The 22,068-nt window shown below is 44.6% G+C and overlaps 2 protein-coding genes across 19 annotated transcripts in view; one reads left to right on the top strand and one right to left on the bottom strand.

Annotated features, from left to right (window-relative positions):
- The window catches only part of TGIF2 (TGFB induced factor homeobox 2), a 371,431-nt gene that overhangs the window by 12,863 nt on the left and 336,500 nt on the right, over positions 1 to 22,068 (top strand). For 3 of the 4 annotated variants that reach the window (XM_083746331.1, XM_083746333.1, XM_083746332.1), the window contains exon 3: positions 3,215 to 7,166. In XM_083746331.1, the coding sequence (XP_083602457.1) occupies positions 3,215 to 3,808 (594 nt within the window). In that variant the 3' untranslated portion in view covers positions 3,809 to 7,166. Of the gene's footprint in view, positions 1 to 3,214; positions 7,167 to 22,068 lie in introns of those variants that run through there. The other variant, XR_014566085.1, reaches the window with a different exon arrangement.
- DLGAP4 (DLG associated protein 4) overlaps positions 9,455 to 22,068 on the bottom strand; it is a 334,346-nt gene continuing 321,732 nt past the window's right edge. For 8 of the 15 annotated variants that reach the window (XM_083746168.1, XM_083746161.1, XM_083746172.1 and 5 more), the window contains 6 exons: positions 20,708 to 21,069; positions 17,914 to 18,005; positions 17,036 to 17,445; positions 15,916 to 16,007; positions 14,854 to 15,006; positions 9,455 to 13,694 (listed from right to left, as the gene is read on the bottom strand). In XM_083746168.1, coding sequence (XP_083602294.1) covers positions 13,476 to 13,694; positions 14,854 to 15,006; positions 15,916 to 16,007; positions 17,036 to 17,445; positions 17,914 to 18,005; positions 20,708 to 21,069 — 1,328 coding nt within the window. In that variant the 3' untranslated portion in view covers positions 9,455 to 13,475. Of the gene's footprint in view, positions 13,695 to 14,853; positions 15,007 to 15,915; positions 16,008 to 17,035; positions 17,446 to 17,913; positions 18,006 to 20,707; positions 21,070 to 21,432; positions 21,495 to 22,068 lie in introns of all 15 variants that reach the window. The other 7 variants (XM_083746165.1, XM_083746167.1, XM_083746166.1 and 4 more) reach the window with 2 other exon arrangements.

The raw sequence follows: 22,068 nt of genomic DNA, 5'->3' as shown, positions 1-22,068 counted from the left end.
CAGTCTTGTGGAGGCACACAGCAACTTTAAAATAAAGGGATGAAAGCAGCTGGTAACCCAGTGCAGAATTTTTTAAAAGTATAAGAACCTGCTGGGGCCAGACTGATCTCCTCTTCCCAGTGGTCTTTCTTGGAAAGAGGTGTAGCAACTGACCCAACAGCCAGGGATGGGGAACATTTTCAGTTGGAGGCCATGTTCCCTCTCTGGCTGCAGGCCAATGGAAGGGGCCAGTGTGTGTTCCTGTCTTGTATTTATTTATTGTGAGCATCTTTCTGCACCCAGGTACTAAGCATTCATGGCAGGTATGAAGACAGTAGAGATGTTGTCCTGCATCTAGGCAAGCTCGTCTTGTGTGCCCTTCTTGGTGGTCATACTGTTGCTTTTATTATTGTAAGTCCTCTAATCTACGTAACCTCTGCAAGATATTTCCATGTCTCAAATTATGAATATTTATGACTCAACCAACCAGCTTGGAAACTTCAGTTTCCATTTCATGGAGAGTTGGTGTTCTGCCCAGCAAGTACCAGCCTTCGCTTCTGGAAAGTTTTGGACTTGCTTTAAAATTACGTGAACTTGCTCGGATACCTTGCAATGTATCTTAGCAGAGGCCCAACCAGATACCCAATAATTTTCCGGTTTTCCTTGCCCCCTTGTGTTTAACCAGATGCAATTCTGTAGTATGAGAGGAATGTAGACTGCACCGCTGAGAAGTTTTTGAAATAAGTTGCCAATTAATTTGCGAACTGCTTGATCACAGCCGATTGGTATGCACATTTGTTCACGAATCTGTGAAATGGGAAAATTTCATTTAAATCAGCAGGCTGTTCTTTCTATGCCAACCTAGGCAGCTTGTTGTCTTTTGTGTTTAAATTTCACAGAAAACAATTACACTTATTTTAGTGGGGGATCACTTACTCTGTTTCCTGGGGATTATCTTTTGCTGGATCAAGGTTCTTGTCTATAGAAGAGTTTTCCACTCTTGATTACCATGTACACATGCATGTATGTGATTGGTTTTCACTAGTTATATGCCTAATCAAACTATACATTTTTTTAAAAAAACGATGGGGGGCGGGAAACAGCCATTGCTGTTTCCTTGCAGCCCCTGGCGTCAGTTTTGCCCCATGCAAGCTCATCATCATGTAATGATGAAGGGAGCCAATCCCAAGCTCTTGGGAAACGTAGCTGAGGGATGGGCCTTTGGGTCCAGCAGATTTGCTTCTCTGCAGGCAGAGTGGGAGCTTCACCCCCAAAGGCCTCTTAGCTGCAGTGGCAAGCTCTGCCACCAGCGTGCCTCTGCAGATGGTGATCTGTCAGTAGGGGCAAAAATGGGTGTGTTGGGGGAGCTTTCAGATCCTCAGGACCCGACAACTTCTCACTCCCTTGACAAGGGAGAGCCCTGGAGCTGGCATAGTTCTCTACCCCCATTGCCTTTGAAACCAATGCATTGGATATTTTCTGTCTTGGCTAGCATGGGCTTGACTTGGGTTTAGGAAGACGCAGTTCCTTCTCCCTCAACCGCCCCCCCCCCAACCTCTGTCAGGTTGCTCTGCCCATATCTATGAGACTTTTGTGCCGGATCTTAGACTTGTTACAAAGTGTAGACCAGTCTTTCTCAGCCTTGTGCTTTCCAGATGGCTTGGACTACAGCTCCCATCACCCCACAGCTGGAGGGCACTAGGTTGGGAAAGGCTGCTGTGGGCTCTGTCTTCATATCCAGTCCCTTCTCTTCCTTCCTCTCGGTTTCACTGAACCAGGGCTGGTTGCTCTTTCGGTTTTTACCTTTGTCATCCAGTTCGGAGAAGAGTTCTGGGAAACTGGAAAGTTTGCCTACCAGTTTAAGTATTGTCCCATTAATACTTTTTGGTCTTAAACCTCAACTCCTCATACTTCTGAGCATAAGGGACAGGAAATGCTCTGGTACAAATAATTCAGTAGACCAGTCTTTGGGTACTGTATTCGTGAGAATAAAAATGGTTGCTGGATTATAACTGACCGGAACTGGAGTGGAACTTGAGAGAGGTGGACATTTCTCTACATTGGCTTATTTTTAATTTTTAAGCCCTAGATTGCCCTGTATAAAGGAAACATCCTACATACTTTCTATTCACTCCTGGACAGATCTGGCAGGAGAAAAGGCATGTCAGGAATCTTGGAATAAATGGTCTGTGCTTTATCCTACACTGGCTGGGCAGATCCCAGCTTGTAACACTGTGAAACAGAAAATCAGGTGGCAAGAGAATAGCTGTCTTCTGGCTTCTCAAAATGACAGCAGGTGGCAAGGATAGGATGCTGGAGGCAGAGAATGAGCCATTGCCCCTCCCCAACCTTTTAAAAATCCTGTGGGAAGTGCAGTAATGTTCGATTTGCAACCATGATGCTGTTAAACCTATTTCCTATAAAAAAGGGCTACGTGTTACTCAGTGGCAGAGCACCTAGTTTGCATGGAGAAGTCTCAGGTTCAGTCTCGGGGGGGGGGGGTTGTGAGAATAAAAGGAGAAAGGAAAGAGCCACAAATGGTTTTTGTTTTTTTTTAAATTTCATTATAACCATTTCCAGAATCACATTCAGATATACATTTCCACCGATTTCCCTTCTTCCCTTCCCTGATTGCTTTAATTTCCCCACCATTCCTGCATATTCTTATATATCCATTTAGATGACTCGCCCCCCCACTATTCTTCCTTTATTATATATTCCCAGTACTCTTTTAACTATTTTGCATGCCCTTGGAGAAATGGCTGTATAGGAACAGAAGAGGAGTCTTGTTCTTCTTGCCAGCGGCCCATTAGTCCACAGCGGCCAACCAGCTGCTTCTGGGAAGCCAGCAAGCAAAACCAACAGCACTTGCCCTAGTTGTGATTCCTAGCACTTGGCATATTGCTTCCAACAGTGGAAGCAGAACATTGCTGTTCCGGCTGGTAGTCACGGACAACCTTATCAGTCATGAAAAAATACAATTGGCTATTGAAGCCTCTGCATTTCTCTCTCTTGCTCACTCACCTCTTCTTAGAAAAATGTGCCCCTCAACTTCCAGTGTGGCAAATGCTTTCCTTTTCCTTTTGCACCTTCTCTGTTGTCTCCCACATTACAGGTGGGCAGCCTCAACTCTGCTCTTCCCCAAGGGTCTTAAGTCTTTCACCATAGCAGCTGCGCACCCCCCCAAGTCCTTGTTCCTTGGCATCTAACTGAGCCCTGTGCATTTCTCCCTTAGATCTGCAACTGGTTCATCAACGCCAGGCGCAGGCTCCTCCCAGACATGCTGCTTAAGGACGGCAAGGATCCTAACCAGTTCACCATTTCTCGCCGTGGTGCCAAATCTGCTGATGTGACGCTGACCCATGCAGCCGCCGCCGCCACAGGGTCCGGACTCCTAATGGTGCCTCCTGCCTCCTCTGCCTCCTCCAAGGTGCTCTCCATGTCGGTCTGCTCGCCCATGACCTGCCACCCTGCCCGGTCTCTGGCCGGCAGCTTGACTGTGGTGACGAGTGAGCAGGAGAGCCCTCGCCCCACCTTCCAGCGGGTCAAGCTCGAGCCTCACCCCAAGCAGCCGCAGCTGAGCGCGACGGGCAGCACTCTGGCTCTCCTGACCAGGGCAGATGCCGCCAGTCCCACCAGCGGACTCTTCAACACGCCACCGCCGACTCCGCCTGAGCTCTTCGGAGAGGACTTCAGCAGTTTCCAGTTGCTGGTGGAAGTGGCCTTGCAAAGGGCAGCTGAGCTTGACTCGCAGAAGCTGAGCGGGCAGCTGCCTCCCTCACTGCAGAGAGAGGCCGCTGCGCCAGCCCTCTCCAGAAAAACCAAGTAGCTTTCTCCAGCCACTAGCTCCTTTTGTAGGCTTTGGGGGTTCCCCTGCTCCTTCTCCCAAGTTTTTCTGTTGGCCTCTGCACTGAGGGTCCTCCCTGCCAGATGTTAACGCTGTGATATGGCTACCCCTCAACCAGGAGCAAAACAAGCCGAGGCTTCCTTGGCCGTTTTGACGCTGTGCTGCCAGCTCACCTCGGCTTCTAGAACGAAACACTGTCTCCGCCGCAACGCAGGAGGACAACGCATCCTTTGGCTAGCGTTTCACTTTTTCTGGACCTTGGCAGCATCCTTTCCTCCTGTTGAAGCCGCCTGGAGGACACTGTCTGACTAGGGGGGGTGCCTGAACCACGCACAACCTGCTCTTGAAAGGACCGAGAGGCCTTAACGTGCTCTGAGAGAACATGGCTGGTGTTCTGTTACTGTGACTTTGCGATTTTATTTTTTTGCTGTGGAGGATCCTTGTCCAGAGGTCCTTCTCTTCTCCCACTTTTTTTTGAAGCCTGCTGACATGGAAGAGAACAGAAAAAGGGTCCAATACGTAATGGAGGAGAGAGAATTAAAAAACAAAAAAACCCAAGTACCTTAAAAATACGAATTATGGCGGGGAGGTGAAATGAGTGATTTCACCTCTGCCCAGAGAATCCTAACGTGTGTCCTTTTTTTGGGGGGGCGGGCAGGGGTTGTTTCTGTTTTGCTGTTTCTGTAGCATATCTTCTTTGACGTACTCTCGGTCTGGTGTGCATGAGTGGCTGGCCCCTGCATGTGGCCTAATGGGAGTCCCTGGCATGAGCAGATTTAACTGGAAATGCTAACGTTTGTGGCATCCCTCTCTCTTTCCACTGGGAGGTGGAGAGGGGGAACAATCAACGACCACCCTTCGAATACTGGTGCCAGTTAAAAAAAAGTACGGTGCTGTTTGAGCAATTTTATTATTATTATTTTAGGTGCTGGCTTTTCGTGACTTCATCCATTCCTCTCCGTGTTTTCCCCCATGTCATGTTTGAAGATGTGCAGATGTGATCAAAGTGGCAGGGAAGGATGTTCTGCTGGCTGAGACACAGCAATAAGGCATTTCAGAGGTTGGGGAGGAGGGATAGGATCCGAAACAAGACTCTTTGACTGTGAAGTTGCTTTAAACAACCCTTTCTTCTTCGTTTTTCATTTTGAATTTTGTTGGTCGTGGACTGTAACTCTGGAAATCTAAGGTGTCTTTATGGATGTGCTGACAAAACTACCTATAGAGGGGGGTGGAAAACACCAACCTCCTGTCTTTGTTTTGGATCCTTGCTCTCATCATGCTGAATGTAGTTTCTCTTTTGCTGATGGAGCACAGGTGCCCTCTTGTGGCCAGGAAGGGAGGTTGAACAGAGTAGGGTCTTCCATAGTGAATTACCTCTCCTGCAGACTACAAGCTGTGTGTGACCCTGAAATTGCCTCCCAACATGATTTGATGTGTCCCCATGTACTTGGCAGCCTTGGCAGAAATGTAGACCCACCTGATAGTATCTGATCCCCCTTGAGCAGCGTTTTCCAAATTTGGGTCTCTAGCTGTTTTTGAACTACAACTCCCATTATCCTTGACCTGATCCAGCTAGCTAGAGATGATGGGAGTTGTAGCCCCAAAACAGCTAGAGACCTACACTTGGGAAGCCCTGCCCAAGAGAGAGGGTGTGTGGAAGCCTGTGGCCCCACCAGAGTTCCAACTCCCATCATCCCTGACCAGTAGCTGGGGGGCATGCTGGTTTGGATGGGAGGGATTTGGGAGCCCCAGCAGCATACGCAGGGCCATATATTCTTCATCTGTGGTCCATGCCCTGGATTTAAGGGGGTGGGAAGCTGGGGGTTTGCAAGATTGAACTGCTAAGACATGCATATATTTTTCATTGAGTTACGCCTCCCTCCCCCCTTTGGCCTGAGACCAGGAACTTGCAAAAAACAGAGTGCCCTGGGTGATATGAACATCCACCTTTTTTATTTTAATAGTGCTGTTTCACTGTAAATGTAAGTTAAATAGTGATCTATTATATACACCTATATATCTTGAAAAACACTAATTTTTAGAAGGTGTTAGCCTAATTATTACGTTGCATGAATAGTAAAGCTAAAAAGCCCAGCAGGATGCAACTTTTCACATTTTTGTTCTCGAACTAGGTGTGCAAACCTGGTGTCGAAAAATGACAAGGACGGCAGTGAGTGCATTGGAGAACTGGAACTAATAGGGTGGGAATTGTTATGGGTTTAATGGAACATTGTGGTGTGCCTCCCCCCTTTTGCAAATTACAGATTTAGGGCTAAGATTGGTACAACCTGTAATTGCTGCTGCACAAATAATTGCCTGCTTTCCTTTTGTTGGTACTTTTTGATCTTCGGTGATCCTATATCAATCAGCAGGGTTAACTCTGTCTAGAGAGCTGCCGTTTTGACATATTGATCCAGCAATTTGAAAAAGCAAATACCTTGCCAAATTGTGCTGCTTTCTGTTTTGAAAAGCCTGAAGAGCTGCCTTGTAAACATACTTGGTTTTTTGTTTGTTTGCTTAATTCTAAAATCTTGTGGATTACTTTGACTATTTGCATTGAATCTCTGGAAGGTGGCTCCTTCCATCTCCTTCTCAAGCTTGGTTCCTGTATTGTTTTCTGGATTGTGGAAGCAAAACTTGACCTTGCTTCCCCCCCCCATTTTTTTATTGATTTCCCAAAAAATTTTAGATAGACAAACGAACATAAATCTTAACTGTACTTAATCCAATCTTAGTAACGTTTTTAAGTGACTTCCTCGAATCCCCCTGGCTCAATTTCAGTGTATATTATTATAACAGTTTTCTAAAATTGGCCTTGCTTTTTATGGGTTTTCAAGAATTATGTATCCCTTCAAAGTGTCACTGAAATTGGCGAGATACTTTTAAGCAGCAGCATCCCAACTCCAACTGAAGATACTTAGTCATGTTCACACTCTTAATTAAAAATGTTTGAGTAGTTTCCCCTCTTCCTCTATCCTCAATTAGGCCCCCTTGACTTGGATTGGCAGCCGTTTGATTAGAATTGTGCCTCCATTAAATGAAGCAGTTTGAACCTTCTTTCCTGGAACCTTCTTTCCTGCATTGCAGGAAACCTAAGCAGAAATTGCTGCACAGGGTAACAAGAGCAACGTTTCAGTTCCTACAATGCACTGACTGTTCTTGCTGTATCTTATTTGTCCAAACAATATGGAGACCTTGTTTTTGATGGGATGGGAAGTTAAAAGAGGACGAAAAAATAGAGAGAGAGAATATTCTTTTGTCTGATGTTTATGAAGCAAAAAACTACTGTAAATAACTGTTTTGGATTTTTTTAATCAATAAAGTTTTTTTTAAAAACACACCACACCTAGTTTGTATGGTCTCCGTGCGTAAGAACTCTGACCTTCCCCTCTGGCTCTTTGCATCCAGTGTTGTGTGAATGTACGTACAGATGCATATAGTGACTGCCCTTACCCTAGGCAGAGGGTCATAAAAGCAGACAGCAGAATTCTGTAATGTAGAAGCTTGATTGGTGAAGGAGTTTGGCATATACAGAACACAACTTAGTCATTTCTTCTTAGCGGCAGGTGTGCTAGCATATTGAAAAGGGGAGCTCTCACTGACAGAATCAGAGCAACAGTTCTTGATATTTCTAAAGGAGGCCACGTACGGTTTTTGTACAAAATACTTTATCCTTTCAGTGCCCTCTTTTTTTTTTTAAGTCACATTGGCACTTGGTCCCCTGCTTCCTGAACAAATCAGTGGCAAGAGGGTTGTGCCCCCTACTTTGGGAAGAGGGGGTTGAATTTTTTTAAGTGTGATATACTTATTAGGAGAAGGGCAGGCAGGCAAATGCTGCCTTCTCTGCATCCATGGCTACTAGTTCTTCCTTCATGTTCACAATTACGACTAGTTGCTGGAAATCACAGGAGTGGGAAGAACAGAAGGGACTCCTGTGCTCCGATCCTGCTTCCCAGTTTCCCACAGGCTTATGGCCACTGTGAGAACATTTGCAAATAACTACTCCGGGAATAAAAACAAACCACCTGGTGGCAGGCTAAAGGCCTGTCAAAATGAAAAAGTGGTGGAAACCATCATGGTGGTATGCAAGCTGGACCTGCAAAGGCTGGCTATAGACCAAAGCAGAGGAGGTTAGTCACTGCCAGCCTTTAGGAGTAAGTTTCCTGGTCTGAAGGGCATTGGAGAGGGACCTGGGTGCACCCCTGGACCCACCTAAATTGGGTGAAATCTGGACCATTGACCCCTCTCTCTCATAACAAGAGTCTTCTTAGACTCTTGGATTCACAGCCCAGTTAGACTGGCCAATACACACTGGACTGAGCAGCCACTTGATGTTCGAAGGCTGCCCTGGAAAAGGCAGCACCTATTGCAGGAATGTGGTCTAGGTAAAGGTAAAGGGGCCCCTGACCATTAGGTCCAGTCGTGGCCGACTGGGGTTGCAGTGCTCATCTCGCTTTATTGGCCGAGGGAGCCGGCATACAGCTTCCGAGTCATGTGGCCAGCATGACTAAGCCACTTCTGGCAAACCAGAGCAGCACACGGAAACGCCGTTTACCTTCCCGCCGGAGTGGTACCTATTTATCTACTTGCACTTTGACGTGCTTTCGAACTGCTAGGTTGGCAGGAGCAGGGACTGAGCAACGGGAGCTCACCCTGTCGGGGGGATTCAAACCGCCGACCTTCTGATCAGCAAGTTCTAGGCTCTGTGGTTTAACCCACAGCGCCACCCGCGTCCCTCCAGGAATGTGGTCTAGTTTGTCCCAAAAAACCAAAGTGTTGAGAGACATTTGTTCTATATTAGGCAAGAGATTGATAAAAGATCCCAAATCATGTCTGCAAAAATAATGATTAAAATAATCCTAGGTTCTATCAAAGACAAACTTGGATGGTGGTTTTTTTTAGGGTGGGGGAAGCCTATGCAAATTCATGCACATTCAGGAGGATCTATTCTCACTGTACTGTATCTTAACTCCTTGGTAAAAACAAAGCATCTGTATGTGTGTGTGTGTTTTGGGGAAAGGGGCAGAGAAGAAACCAGCGATGATTCCTAACATTCTAAACAAGCCCATGGGCTGGTAAGGGTTGGCAACCCTTATTACAGAAGCATGCTGGAAAAAGCCTGCATCAAAAACTAATCTGAGCATCCTCATTCCACACATCAGACAATAGTTAATTGTAGGTGGCCAACATGAACTTTGGCAGAAATCAAAACATAATTCTGCTCTGCAATCTCAGGACTATCACTCAGGGTCTCCCGTTACTTCCTATTCCTCTTACATTTGATCTTAAAGATCACCGCTCTTTGAAGAAGAGCAACAAGCTAAAATCGCCATCCTTTGTGAACTGAGTGTGTTCTGAGACGGTGGCCAGATATGGATCCATGCCTCATTGGAAATGCTACATTCAGCCAATAAAATGATCTCAAAGTCAGAGTAGGGGAAAAGTTATAATTACATTTGAGAAGATTGCTTCAGCACTTCTTACCTGGCTTCCTTTGTTTCAAGGGTAATACGCAGAACCAAACTGAGTTTACACTCTGGTATTACAATATCCATAGGGGAAAAGGAGAAAAAGAACACCCACCTGTGTTAGATTACCATGAAAGTCAATAAACATGAGTTTATAAAATGCTCTGACCAAGGTTAGTTTTATTTTTATTTTATTATTAATGATTGATTTGGTCATGCCCTCACGGGTGACAAAAACATTCCCTAATCTAACTAAAACCCTTGGTTGTTTTAGAAACATGATTTCCCCACCCCCACTTTACTTGTTGTATCTGGTTGCCTGCTCTAGAATGGAGTTCAGAGAGCAAAGATCACAAACTGCAAGAGACTGAGGTGTAAGGGCACAAAAGAGGCACCTTTCGTTGTTTTACTGTCGTTTACAATGGCAGCAAGGTTTCCATTACAAGACGTTGGGCCGCTGGGTCTAGATACAAGTTTTTTTGTTTCATTTTCTTTAAAAAATATTGCCACAAAGTTAACCACTATGGGGCTAAGCAATTCTTTCTTCCTGCTTTCCCCCCTGCTATGAAACTAAGGGAAGCAGGTGAAATCACTTTGGGGGGGGGGGAAGGGTCAGCTTTTTTGTTTTCATAGTTGGAAAAACAAAATCATGTTATCGATCAAAGCACTATGGACATTGATTTTTACATCCTCAGAATTATTAGATAATCAGAACTATAAAAGCATTTTTGGAGCAGTTTCACCAAACAGGGGCATCTCAGTGATGGTTCTTTTTGGGTTGTTTCTTGAGGGGAAAACTCCCCACTGACCTATAATCTTTCTCCAGAACTATTGCTACAACGGATGAGTAAATAAGTCACAACAATCTTCCTAGCCTTGTTACTGGGAAGAAATCTGTTTCTTTTTATGCCTTGGAACAGCATGGTGCGGGGAGAGAAGACTGGACCAATATAAGGATAGTTGAAACAAATGAATTTTGCAATCTACTTAACAGGCCTCACCTGGTTGAGGGCAGGCATTGGCTGCATCCTCATTACACCCATGCAGAAGTCTTAAAAGCTCCATTTAACCAAGCTGCTAACTTTCATGGCATACAGAGACACAAATGAAATTTAACAGGTTTGGAAGTTTTGTTCCAGAACCAAGGTTGCTGTTTTCCCCCCCTCTCCCACCTACTGGGCCCCCTGCTGAGACTGTAGAGATCTGGGTGTCTGGAAAGACAATTGTTTCATCCCTGGATGCAAAGGTTTCTGTCACAAAGAGGGTAGCATTGGTGAACTACCAAACGTAGGTCATTTGCTACCTTGTCACCCTATTAGGTAAAACTAATTTGTACATAAAGCACTTTCCTCAGACTGGGAGAAGAAGTCTCCTGCAGAGGTGGGAGGTCTATCAAAGCAAAGGACAATTGACAGTTACACTGATCCAGCCACTGCAATAATGTTTATGCTTCTATGTCATTTCATGCAAGTGATATCCATCTTTCAGTGCTGTCTTGCAGCTCAAGAAGCAGTGACTACTAATTACACTACTTAAAAGAAAACACAGAAGAAAGAATGCTCAGAGCTATAAAATGAGGTGAAGGTTTATTGAAATCCAGTCACTTGTAAAACCAGCCAACTGCTTTTGCTTTGATCTCACCCCACCAACTAGATGAAAGCCCACACCTATTTCCTACCTATGGTTAGCAAAGCTGAAGACCTCCGGAGAGATCTCTGTTCATGACTCAAGCTTCCTTCACAGTGTCTTTTGAATCCAGTACCACTTCTATTCTTATTGCGACAGACTGAAGCCACTTCACACACCTTTTTTAGGTGTACACATAAAACACTTTTTGAATACACCTAAGATATAAAAAGGACAAATGTGGTAAATACATGGGTTGTGTGGGTAGACATGCCAGAGAACAGGGAATCAGTCGTGTTCTCTTCTATGTATACATGTGGGGGGAAACATTTGTTTGCTGCTACATAATTAGAAGCAGCAGCACTGAGGCAGGGGAAGTGAAAGGTTGCTTAGGCTGCCGTCCATAAAAACCAATTAAGGTGGATGTGCGTAGATTTAACATTTAATCCCATTGACTTCAAGCGGGAATCTCCGAGCTAAAAGACACTCACCAGCAACTGAGTCCATCAAGCAATTACCTGCCTAATTCCCGAGATTGCTGCCTTTGGAAACGTGAGTAAAACAAGTAGCATTCCACACATTTCAAATTTTAATACAAAGAACTGTGAAAGTCAGCCATTTGTTTCAAAAGTCAGTCAAGGACTGTCTACCATTGTTATAAAGACATTTGAGGTAGGGGAAGGGAAAAGAGGGAAATAAATCAAGCTTGATTTGAAGCCACGGTCTATATGGCCAAGCTTCCACAGGTTACAAAAATGCGCATTATGTGGGCAGCTGGAGAAATCTGTAACACTCTCTATGCATAGACACTGTACACAGCATTCACTGACATGATTTAAGTTGTAGCGTTTTATCATCACCTCCTTAAATTACTAATGCACCAGAATAAAATTCCTTTGGAGTTTTGACCACCTGAACAACTTCTATCATCTTCCACAATAGTAGTGCACAGCTTTCAGACAAATGCACACTTTTTTGTGGGGGGAGGGGGCACAAGGTGGGCAGAGGAGAAAGTTGGAATTGGCTATTTGACTCCTGGCTCCACAAAATGAGGCCAAAATGGGAGAGGAGAAAGAGAGGAGGGTCAAACTGAATGTTGATGACAGCATCCCCAAATAAGATGGGACACAGAGGGGTGGGATGGGCAAGAGGAACCTGAAAATATGCAGGGTATATATTTTTGCACACACTTTTACACACATCTAGCTATAGTACATGTAAAAATATATGCTATACATACACCCACCCTCACCGAGGTGCTTTTTAAAGACACCCTCTGAATGCGTGCATGTGTGAATGGGTACGCATGTGTGCGTGTGTGTGTGTGTACGAGTTAAATATACAGATCCTACTAAGTGTATATGTGCATATGTACACATACATACAGGTGGGCAGGCAAACTGCCAAGTTTCCATCAGCTACCTCCTCTTTGATTTTCTGTACAAAAGCCATTGTCCTCCACTGGAGAATATTACACACCCCTTTGATACAAGTCCCTCCCCTTGTGTAGCAGCTGCTTTCTTATACACAGATCTTTGCACACACAAAAAAAAACACACATAAAAATTGCAGGGAGGGGGGATTGTAGGAAAGAGAACAGAAGAGTGTGGGGGGGAACCTATGAATCCATGCTGTATTTCTGACTGAGCACCCTGTGCGGGAAATCTTTCTGTTGCAGCACCATTCAAGGGAGTGTGCACAGGCCACAACAACTATCTTATTGCACTTGTTTTGCTTCCAGGCTGTGTTAACATCCCACTCCATTTACATCCCACAGATCTCACCCTCGCTTTACATAATTAAACCAAAGCCCCACTGCCACCCACCCCACCCCGGGCCACCTACTCCCAAACCCACCTCTAAGGGAAAACAATACATAATAAAATCAAAAGGCTGCTCGCTAGCAGAGTGCAACAACAGCACACACTGAACAGGGTGTTTTCTTCTGGAGCTCTGTGGAAGATTTTACTTCTAACACAGTAAACGACACCATGCAGAAAAAGGATGACAAAGAAAGGGGAGCTAAGAACTATAGAACAGGAGAAAAACTAGGAGCAGGAGTAGAACAAGAGCAGAGAGGGGGAAAAGAAAGACTTTGTGGAGGGGAAGACAGAAAGAATACAGTGAGGAGAAAAAAGCGCAGCATGGCAAGTGCCCAAGGCTTTGTTTCAATTTTTGTCCATTTCATGTAAACAAGCTAATAATTCTCCTTAGATAGAACAAGTAAAAAGGTTGCAGTTCCAAGTCTGAAGGGCTGTGTTTCCAAGAGTCCGTTCCACCACACCACAGCCAGTGTGAAACAGGGTGGGAGAGAGAGAGAAAAACCCAAACCACAGAACCAGGAAGGGATTCTCCTTCAAAATTTTCATTACTTAAAGCTGGAGAGGGGAAAAAAAGAAGAAGAGAGAGACAGACAGAGAGATAGCCAAATTGGGAGCCCTTTGTACGATTGGCTCTGTGTCTCTAGACCAAATAAATCGCACTAAATTTAGTGAACCTTATTTTTCCTTTTTAATGGCATGAAAAAGAGTGTGTTTTCTTCCTCTTCCCCTTGCTCAAAGACGGGTCTGTGCCTCAGGAACGTAGATTTCAATGCTGTCCGCGCTCTCGGTGGCAGAGTTCTGCCGGACTGAGGCAGCGCGCTTGGCTGCCATGAGGCGCTTGCGGGCTTCCTGGCGCTGTTTATCCACCGAGTCAGAGGCCTTGTCCCGGTTCAGCTGGGATTTAGGTTTGGCTGGCTTCTTTGGCACAGGAGGGGGCGGCTTCTTCTCTTCCTTCAGGGAAAAAAGAACAGCAAAACATTAAAAGGAACTGAGGGCAGATCTGTTCTCTTCCTCAACAGTTTTGTCTGCAATCAAAGTTCTGCGCCAAAAATTTAGGCTGTTATTCAGCACATAGGCTTCGGGTTTTTTTTAAAAAATGCTGGTATCCCCGCGACGGGGTGAGCTCCTGTTGCTCGATCCCTGCTCCTGCCAACCTAGCAGTTCGAAAGCACGTCAAAATGCAAGTAGATAAATAGGTACCACTCTGGCTGGAAGGTAAACGGCGTTTCCGTGCGCTGCTCTGGTTTGCCAGAAGCGGCTTAGTCATGCTGGCCACATGACCCAGAAGCTGTACGCCAGCTCCCTTGGCCAGTAAAGCTAGATGAGCGCCGCAACCCCAGAGTTGGCCATGACTGGACCTAACGGTCAGGGGTCCCTTTACCTTTAAGTAATGTGAACACATTCAGTATTGGTATTAGAACCACTGGAATTCACAAAGTAAGGTTTCCTTGACTCACAACTGTGAGAAAATACAGTTGGGGCTTAAATAGACTATTTGCAGTAAAGCAGCATCAATTTATATCATTCACTAGTGCTACAATTATTCCTTGTGCACCCTATAGGAGCACAGATCAGACGTGAGATGGGAAACATGGGAAGGGAGATTTGGACAGGAGGATCTGACTTTTAATCTAGCATTTTTACACCAATTTTCTTATACTATTTCAGAATGGTCTTAACACTTTCTACTATTTTTTCCCCTTGTCAGGGGAAAACACAGACTCCTGCAGTCCGTGTTTTTAACAGCAAACGGAATATATCAAAACTTTCTACAACCACCTCTAAATTTTGCAAGATGCCTGAGGACCCCAATATATGCAAAATTATTATTTTTTGTATTTGGTCTCATTTTTGTAAAGTGCCTTGGAAGCATGTGAAATGTGTGTGTGTGTGTGTGAATTTTGAAAATCAAACAAAAACTGATCAGGCACATTTACTGGAAGCAAATCCCATTGGTTAGAGCAGCAGGTTTAACTTCCAAGAAACCTCTTAGGATTATGCTGTAAGTTAAGCTACCTAGCACAGGCCAAGCCACTTTTCTTCTCTTTTCAAATGCTCCAACTGAACTTGTGCTGCTAAGCACCATTTCTTTATAATGCTCCATGCTCACCTTCTTCTCCGGTGGCTCCGTTAACTGCCAGCCATTAGCCTTTAGGTGGTACAGCTCATCAAATTTCATGCTGATGTCTTCGATGGACAATTGTAAGAGATCCCAAAAACCAGCAAGGTCTTGTGCTGTGGGCCTGGGATTGGAATTGGGGTTCTGACAGAAAGAGAATGTGAGTTAATTCAGAGTTAATGTTGAAGATGAGACTTGAAGGCCGTTTTTAAGTTCACGTGAAAACATCTGAATCTCCTGACTGCATTCAACATAGCACTAAAGCTGGAAACTTATCTTCTCTCTTCCCCCGCCCCTCCACTGCACTGCAACATTGAAAACTCTTAATTGCCTGCTGCAGATCCGTATACTTTTCAAGTACAATTTAACATACCGTATTTTTCGCCCTATAGGACGCCCCTCCAAAAATGAAGGGGAAATGTGTGTGCGTCCTATGGGGCGAATACAGGCTTCAGGAAGCTCTGCGCAACCCTCCGGAGCCAAGCCGCGCCGGGCTCCGGAGGGTTGCGCAGAGCTTCCTGAAGCCGGCGCAGCTCCCTGGGCTTGCGGATAGCAGGCTGTTCTGGGGGCTGGGGTCGGGGGAAGCTCGGGCTTCCCCCACGCCAGCCCCGTGCCTGGGGGGGGGGAATAATTTGTTTTCTTTATTCCCCCCCCAAAAAAAACTAGGTACGTCCTATGGGGCGAAAAATACGGTAATTTGTTTCTCCTGGTTTACTTGGTCAAATCTGTGGCTGCCTCAATCACAGCTATGTCCTCACATATCCTCTTTGATCTACATTACCACATGGTTTTAAGTTTTGTTTTTTATAAAAAAAATCCCATTTAACACTATGGTTGTATGTGGATTTGTACTGGGGAAGAGAAAACTAATCCAGGAATCTCTCTGGGATGGGAACATGGCTGAGTTAAAAAACTGCACTGAGGTACTTGGCAGAAGAGAACTGTAGGCACACTGCCACATTTTTTACTTCCTATGCAAAAGCCTAATAAGTGACCAAATACTCCCCCCGCTTAGACACAATTTATAGCAATTACAGAGATTTCCACACTCACCAAGTTTTGGTCACAGAGGCCACGGAATTGCTGGAACTTCTGTGACATTAGTAATTGTGCACTGCCCACTGCACTGAGGACTTTGCCTAAGACTGAATTAGAAAGGTATATTTTAGAAGATGAAGTGCTTTGAAAAACAGAACATATAAGGATATTTGAGGTGAGAGTGGCTCCCTTTGTCCTTCAGATTTATCTTCCTTTCCCTTCAGTAACCAAAGTGTTTTTCATTCGGAGCCATTAATGACAAGCCATTAGAAATGACTCATGGCTCCTTTGTGAGGGCATGTTTTGTTAGTCCTTGTTCTACTGCCAACAGCAATACCCTGTACAGCAGCCACCATCGGGAATGGCAGACAGCCATACTGCTGCCAGTTTCTTTGTTTGTAATACAGTGCTAGTGAAGTCTAGCAGGGATAGCGAGAAGCCTTATTTAATATTCTCCCAAAGGCCCCTCCATAGCATTTGAGGACACAACGCCATCAAGGAGCCCAAGATCTCTGAGCGCAACTTACCCTCATCACAGATTTGTGAGCAACAGCTTTCTATTTGCTGGCCTATCTTCACCCAACACTGACTTCATTTCAGTTTTACCAGGGGCAACGTTTTGGTTGTTTTTTTTAAGTCACACATAAAAACGTGGAGTTTTTGAATACATCCCTGATGTGTTCCGAAAAAAAAAGATGTTGAAGTCCTCCGTCTACCCACTCTGCAGCCACATTTAAAGGTCTCAAGAGAGCACTCTCCTTCAGGCTCCATTTACACTTTAATTTCCTCAGAATAGGGAATGGAGTGACATAGCTAAACGTGATCTCAAGGAAAATTAGATAGCAGATTCTCTCCATAGTAGCACTGAAAACAATGAAGTGGAAAACACATCGGAAGAAACTATGGATTGTTGCCACTGTCCCTACAATATTGAAGAAAAAAAGAATTTGAACAAGGCTCTCCACTTCCTTTCTCTACAAGATCCCCAGTAAAAAAATACGAAGTGTTCCTTTCAGTAAGTTGCTATTTGGGCCCAGCCTCACACTCATTCATGAACACTGTGCCAGGAAAAGATTTCACCATTTCAGACTGAAATCTCCTTTACCACCAGAGTCCGTTTATTATCCATACCAACCTTCTTCAGAGAGATTATTCTCTTTGGTCTCTTGGTCCATCTGACGACACCATCCTTCTAACCTTTCAGTCTCTGCCTGCAGCAGCTTCTGAAACCAATACCCGTCCCTTCGGCAAGCTCCCGGCTGTGTTGGTTCTGATGGAGTGTTGGTGGATGTTTCAAGCCAGGGGTCCGGAGGAGGAAGAGAGGAAGGCTCTAGGGCTGGGTCATTGCTATCTCCATAGGAGAGGTTTCTCTTGATCTGGGAGGGCATGGCTGTTTGCCTCGTACTGGCATCAAGGCTGTTGGAGTTGTTGCATGGGGGGCAATCAGCAAGGCTTCTCTCAGGTGATTTACAGGTAGAGTTGTTCGGTTCTTGTGAATCAGAATCTGTATCCTGCTTGGCTGACATGCTGTGAGAGTGGCTGTTGCTACAAAGAGAAAGAGGGAAAGAGAGAGAATCAGAGGAAGCAGCCCTTGAGGAGGGCCGATTCGTTACTTGGCACACAGACACAACGATCTGCATCTGTTCGGGGCATCTGCAGCTGAACTGCGTTTCCTTGCCCCGTTCCTCTCTGCACACAGACACACACGCACACATGCAGACAGACAAAATTATAAGGTTGCCTGCTCACTGCAATAGGCCATCCAAACAAAAAGACTGGCACACATCTATAATTACATTTCCAGTTCTATTTTTATTTTATTTTTTTTATTCCAGGTTTTCCAATGATTCACCTACATTACTAAGCCAACATGCTACTACTGGGAGAGGTTCTGAAACCCATCAATGCTCAGTGATTTGAGGCAGGAAAAAAGAAAGAGGGAACTAAACTATAAAATGGGAAACTGCAGCTGGACGAGGTTTTTTTTCAAAAAAGCCTGCGTCTTCCACTTACCGCCACTCGTCCTCTACCTGTACCCCGATGGACTGGAATTTGGTGGCTGATGGAGGGGGCTCCTCTTTTGCCACTGGCTGAAGGCAGTCAACCTTATTAACAAAAAGATACAAACAAAAAAAACAAAAACACAAAAACTTGCTGCTAGAATTCACATTTGAAGGAAGGAGGCATGCACACACGCACGCAAACACACACACACACACATGCACTGGTCATGCAGACACCACACATCGAAAGGCAGCACATTTTCTTTTCTTCCTTTTTCGCTATGGAGATGGGGAGAGAGAGAGGGAGGGAAACGAGGCTGCTGGCACCATAAACCAGGCCATTGCCATCCTATCTAAAGCTAATTTCAAGGCTGTTGCCATTCACAGTAGATTTTTGTTTAGTCAGGGATTTTTAACTGAATAGTTATGCATCTGTGATGTGAAATTTTAAACTGCTTTTATTTTATTTTTTTAACAAATTCTTATATTTTCTTGGTGAGATGATCCTAGAGGGAAGCTTAGAAGCACTGGGATGGGGCAAAACAGAACTCTGAATAGGAATATTGGCTTTATTACACAGTTATTTGTTTATTCATACCCTGCCTTCTTCCCTGATGGGACTCAAGGCAGCTTATGGATAAAAACAAGAACCACTAATGTTCTTGTATAGACGCCAGGTGAACTTGCTATTAGGAAGAAGGCACAAAGATGGAGGGAAAGAGAGAGAGGGGGAGGGAGGGAGGGAGGGAGAGAGAGAGAGAGATGGCTGGCTGGCTTGGGTGGGGGAAAACTTTTGCCTTTCTTTTCTCCAACCCGTTAAATCCCTCTCCTGCATTCTTAGCCAGCTGCTTCTCTGCACACCCCTCTAATATCCCTTCTTTGTTTTTCCTTCGCTCCCCACTTAAAATGTGGTTACAAAGCATAGATCCACATAGATCCTCAGGATCTTTGCACTGGGTCACCCCAAATTCACCATCAAATCACATAGCATGTCCATGGCTACAGCCTGCACCAAAAAAATCACGCACCCACTGTTGCCTGGGGCTGCAATGGTGCAAAAATATGGTTAAAAAGCATGGATCCACAGGGATTCTCAGGATCCTTGCATTGGGTCACCCCAAATTCACCATCAGATCACATAGCATGTCCATGGCTACAGCCTGCACCAAAAAAATCACGCACCCACTGTTGCCTGGGGCTGCAATGGTGCAAAAACGTGGTTACAAAGCATGCATCCACAGGAATTCTCAGGATTTTGGCATTGGGTCACCCCAAATTCACCATCAGATCACATGTCTGTGGCCACAGCATGAAGCCCAAAAATGATACATCCACTGTTTCATTCAGAATGTTTTTTCCCTTGTTTTCCTCCTCTAAAAACAATGTGCGTGTTATGGTCAGGTGCGTGTTATAGAGCAAAAAATACGGTATTTGCTTTTTTATTTTAACACTATTGCTAACCTGCTCTTGAAGGCTCCTTTTAGGTGGATGAAGCAGGGTACAAATTATCTCATGAATAAATAAGCCTGGAGGTAATGTGTGCCTGGATCCTTTGCAACAAGTGAACAACTGTATGCTTTCTCTGCTTTAAGAAGCATCTACTCTATAGAAAATGTATTTTAAAAAGGAGAATACTCTTTCCTCCTGTAATGAGACATGCACAAACTGTGTTTTCAGCCTCTGCTTATAACGTTTCCATTTACCCCAGACGTTTCTAGCATGTCGCTGGCCACTGTGTAATTCTGCCAGATCTGTTTTATTTGTATTTTTTGCTGTGTAAGATTTCATATTTGTATCTTGTTGTACACTGCTATAGTTGGGTTTTTTTTATTAAGCAGTTGATAAATATTCTGATTAAATAAGTTGGGTAACCTAGAAATACTCATTGTTCGAAGACCAACACACAAAAGGTTTTGTGCAGTAAAGAACATGTATTTGTTGAAGTTAATCTGTTCCTGCTAACAACAACTGGATCTGCACTCAGGTACTTTCTTACTTGGGTGAGCACAAGTCTTTGTATCAGCCAGCATGGGAAGCAACTGCAAAGCTTCCAGTAAGGAAGGAATGCATAGCTGTTCTGGAAATCTGACAGCAGAAGGCAGAACATTACTTATAATTTAAATGTTCCCCAAAGTAGCTTTCTTTTCTGCATCACGCACAGCAGTGCATGCATTCCTGACCTTTAACAATGCCATTAGATTCCCTGTTAATTTACAGGAAATCCAGGAACCAAAGAATCATTATTTGACAGAAAGCCAATGAAAATGTATGTTTAAGTACTTAGTATGCCACTTCCACAATATTTGAACTTGCATGTGTTTTTGCAGAATTCTGCAGTCAGAACATCTGCCATGCAAAAGTCGAAATCTTACTGACCAACAGCCAAGGTTTACTACACTGTGTGTGGCATATGGGAAATTGATTTTTCTTAATATGGTAAACTTCTCTTGATTTAGAACTGAGTCGATTCAATTGCACAATGCACGTCTTAGGATAGGGCTGAACCCTGTGATTCTTTAGCATGTCTGCCCTGTAAACACCTCTCTCTTATGGGCTTCAACAAGTGGACTCGTGGTGCTACCAATACGTGGGGATTATCAAAGAATAATTTTCCTATAGGCCTGTTCGCTATATATGCCTTAATTAATTTCTTCTCAAGTGCCCATGGACTTTTATAAAGTCAAAGTTCAGCAGAGGCACACCAAGCGGGCACAGATGCCAGAGCAGTGAAACAAGGATGCACATGTAAAAATGGTTACATTAAGAACATCTTCTAGTGCTAATGAGAACAAACAATTCCATACTTGTATTCCTATAGATGACAGCTTCCTTTTGGGGATATTCTCCACCTTTGGCTCCTCACTTGTCAGGGTCCCCTTGTCGCTCTTCAAGGTTGCATTTTTCTGGGGTAACTCAGGAGGCTCCCTGGCTGGAGGCACAATGCTCCCTCTTGTCACGCTGGGTGGTCTGGTGCTGTCTAAGCTATCCGAGGAATTGCTCAGTCCCGACTGGCTGTTGACCTCGCTCTTGTGGTCCTGGTTGTCCAGGTAGTTGTCTTGTGCCGATTCGGTGCTGCTCTGCACGGTGACAGAGATGAACGGCTTGGAGGTGGTCCGAGGTGGGACTGGTGGCGGTGTCTTTTTATAGCCCACTAGGCATGCCGAACCTGCGACAGCGGCAGTGAGAAAGTGTGGAGGGAGAGAAGGGAAGCAGAAGATGGAAGAGAAAGCAGCAAAAACCCAGTGAGTTGAGAGGAAAGGCAAATTGGTCACAATGTTTAGAGAAGCTAACAAGCATAGATGCAGAATAGGCCAGCCTATGCACGGAGCAGCCCAAAGCACATTAATAGCCAGCAGTACCCTGCTGTGAAATTCAAGAGGAACACCATAACACAGACTGGAAGATAATGGAAAAAGTGAGGAAGAACCCTCCAAAAAGCTATAAAGCAAGCCACACTTGAAAGGGGCTACACAGTAGTGGGGTGGAAGCCTGCAATTTTGCTTTATATAGAAGGTCCTGATAAAACCACCTCTTGGTGTTTGAACCCATCAGTGGAAAGTTTCAGTATCTTGACCAACCTGGCACTTGGACCTAGAAAATGAGAAATGCCACAGAAAGATGCTGTGAGACACCAGCCATGCTCACTTTTGTTGAAAAACAATATTTTTGAGAAATAAAGCTCCAGGCTTACTAATAGCCACGCAAATTCTGGAGCTAGAACAATGGGGCATTCCACAACTTTCTTGATGTGAAACTTAAACTTCATATAATAAACTTGCTATATAGTTTCAGTAAATAACAAAGCATTTGTAGCAGTTTAAAGACAAAAGAGCCTAATTGTGTGAGCGGAATGACTTTCCTCCCTCTCCTCCCTCCTGCGTGCCCCATGACCTCCTCAAATTTGCTCCAGAGGGTTGAGGGAACCTCTAAAACAGATTTAGGGGGCACATGGGTGAAGAGAGGAGGTGAAGCTTCCATTATGCTTTCAGTGATGGAAAGCTCACCACAGAGCTACAATGAATACAACTCGAATCCATTTTGATGAGACCCAAGCTTTCATGGGCTAGAGTCAACTTCGTCAGGTGCCAGCTTTCTTTAGCAGTAACTACAGAATCTCTAGTATAGACATCTGATGAAGTGGAATTATAGTTCTTGAAAGCTTATA

The sequence above is a fragment of the Podarcis gaigeae genome (genome assembly GCF_964106915.1).
Source record: "Podarcis gaigeae genome assembly, chromosome: 6".
In the NCBI taxonomy this organism is placed as follows: Eukaryota; Metazoa; Chordata; class Lepidosauria; order Squamata; family Lacertidae; genus Podarcis; species Podarcis gaigeae.
The sequence above is the reverse complement of the archived record's forward strand: the minus strand, read 5'-3'. Positions and strand labels throughout refer to the sequence as shown.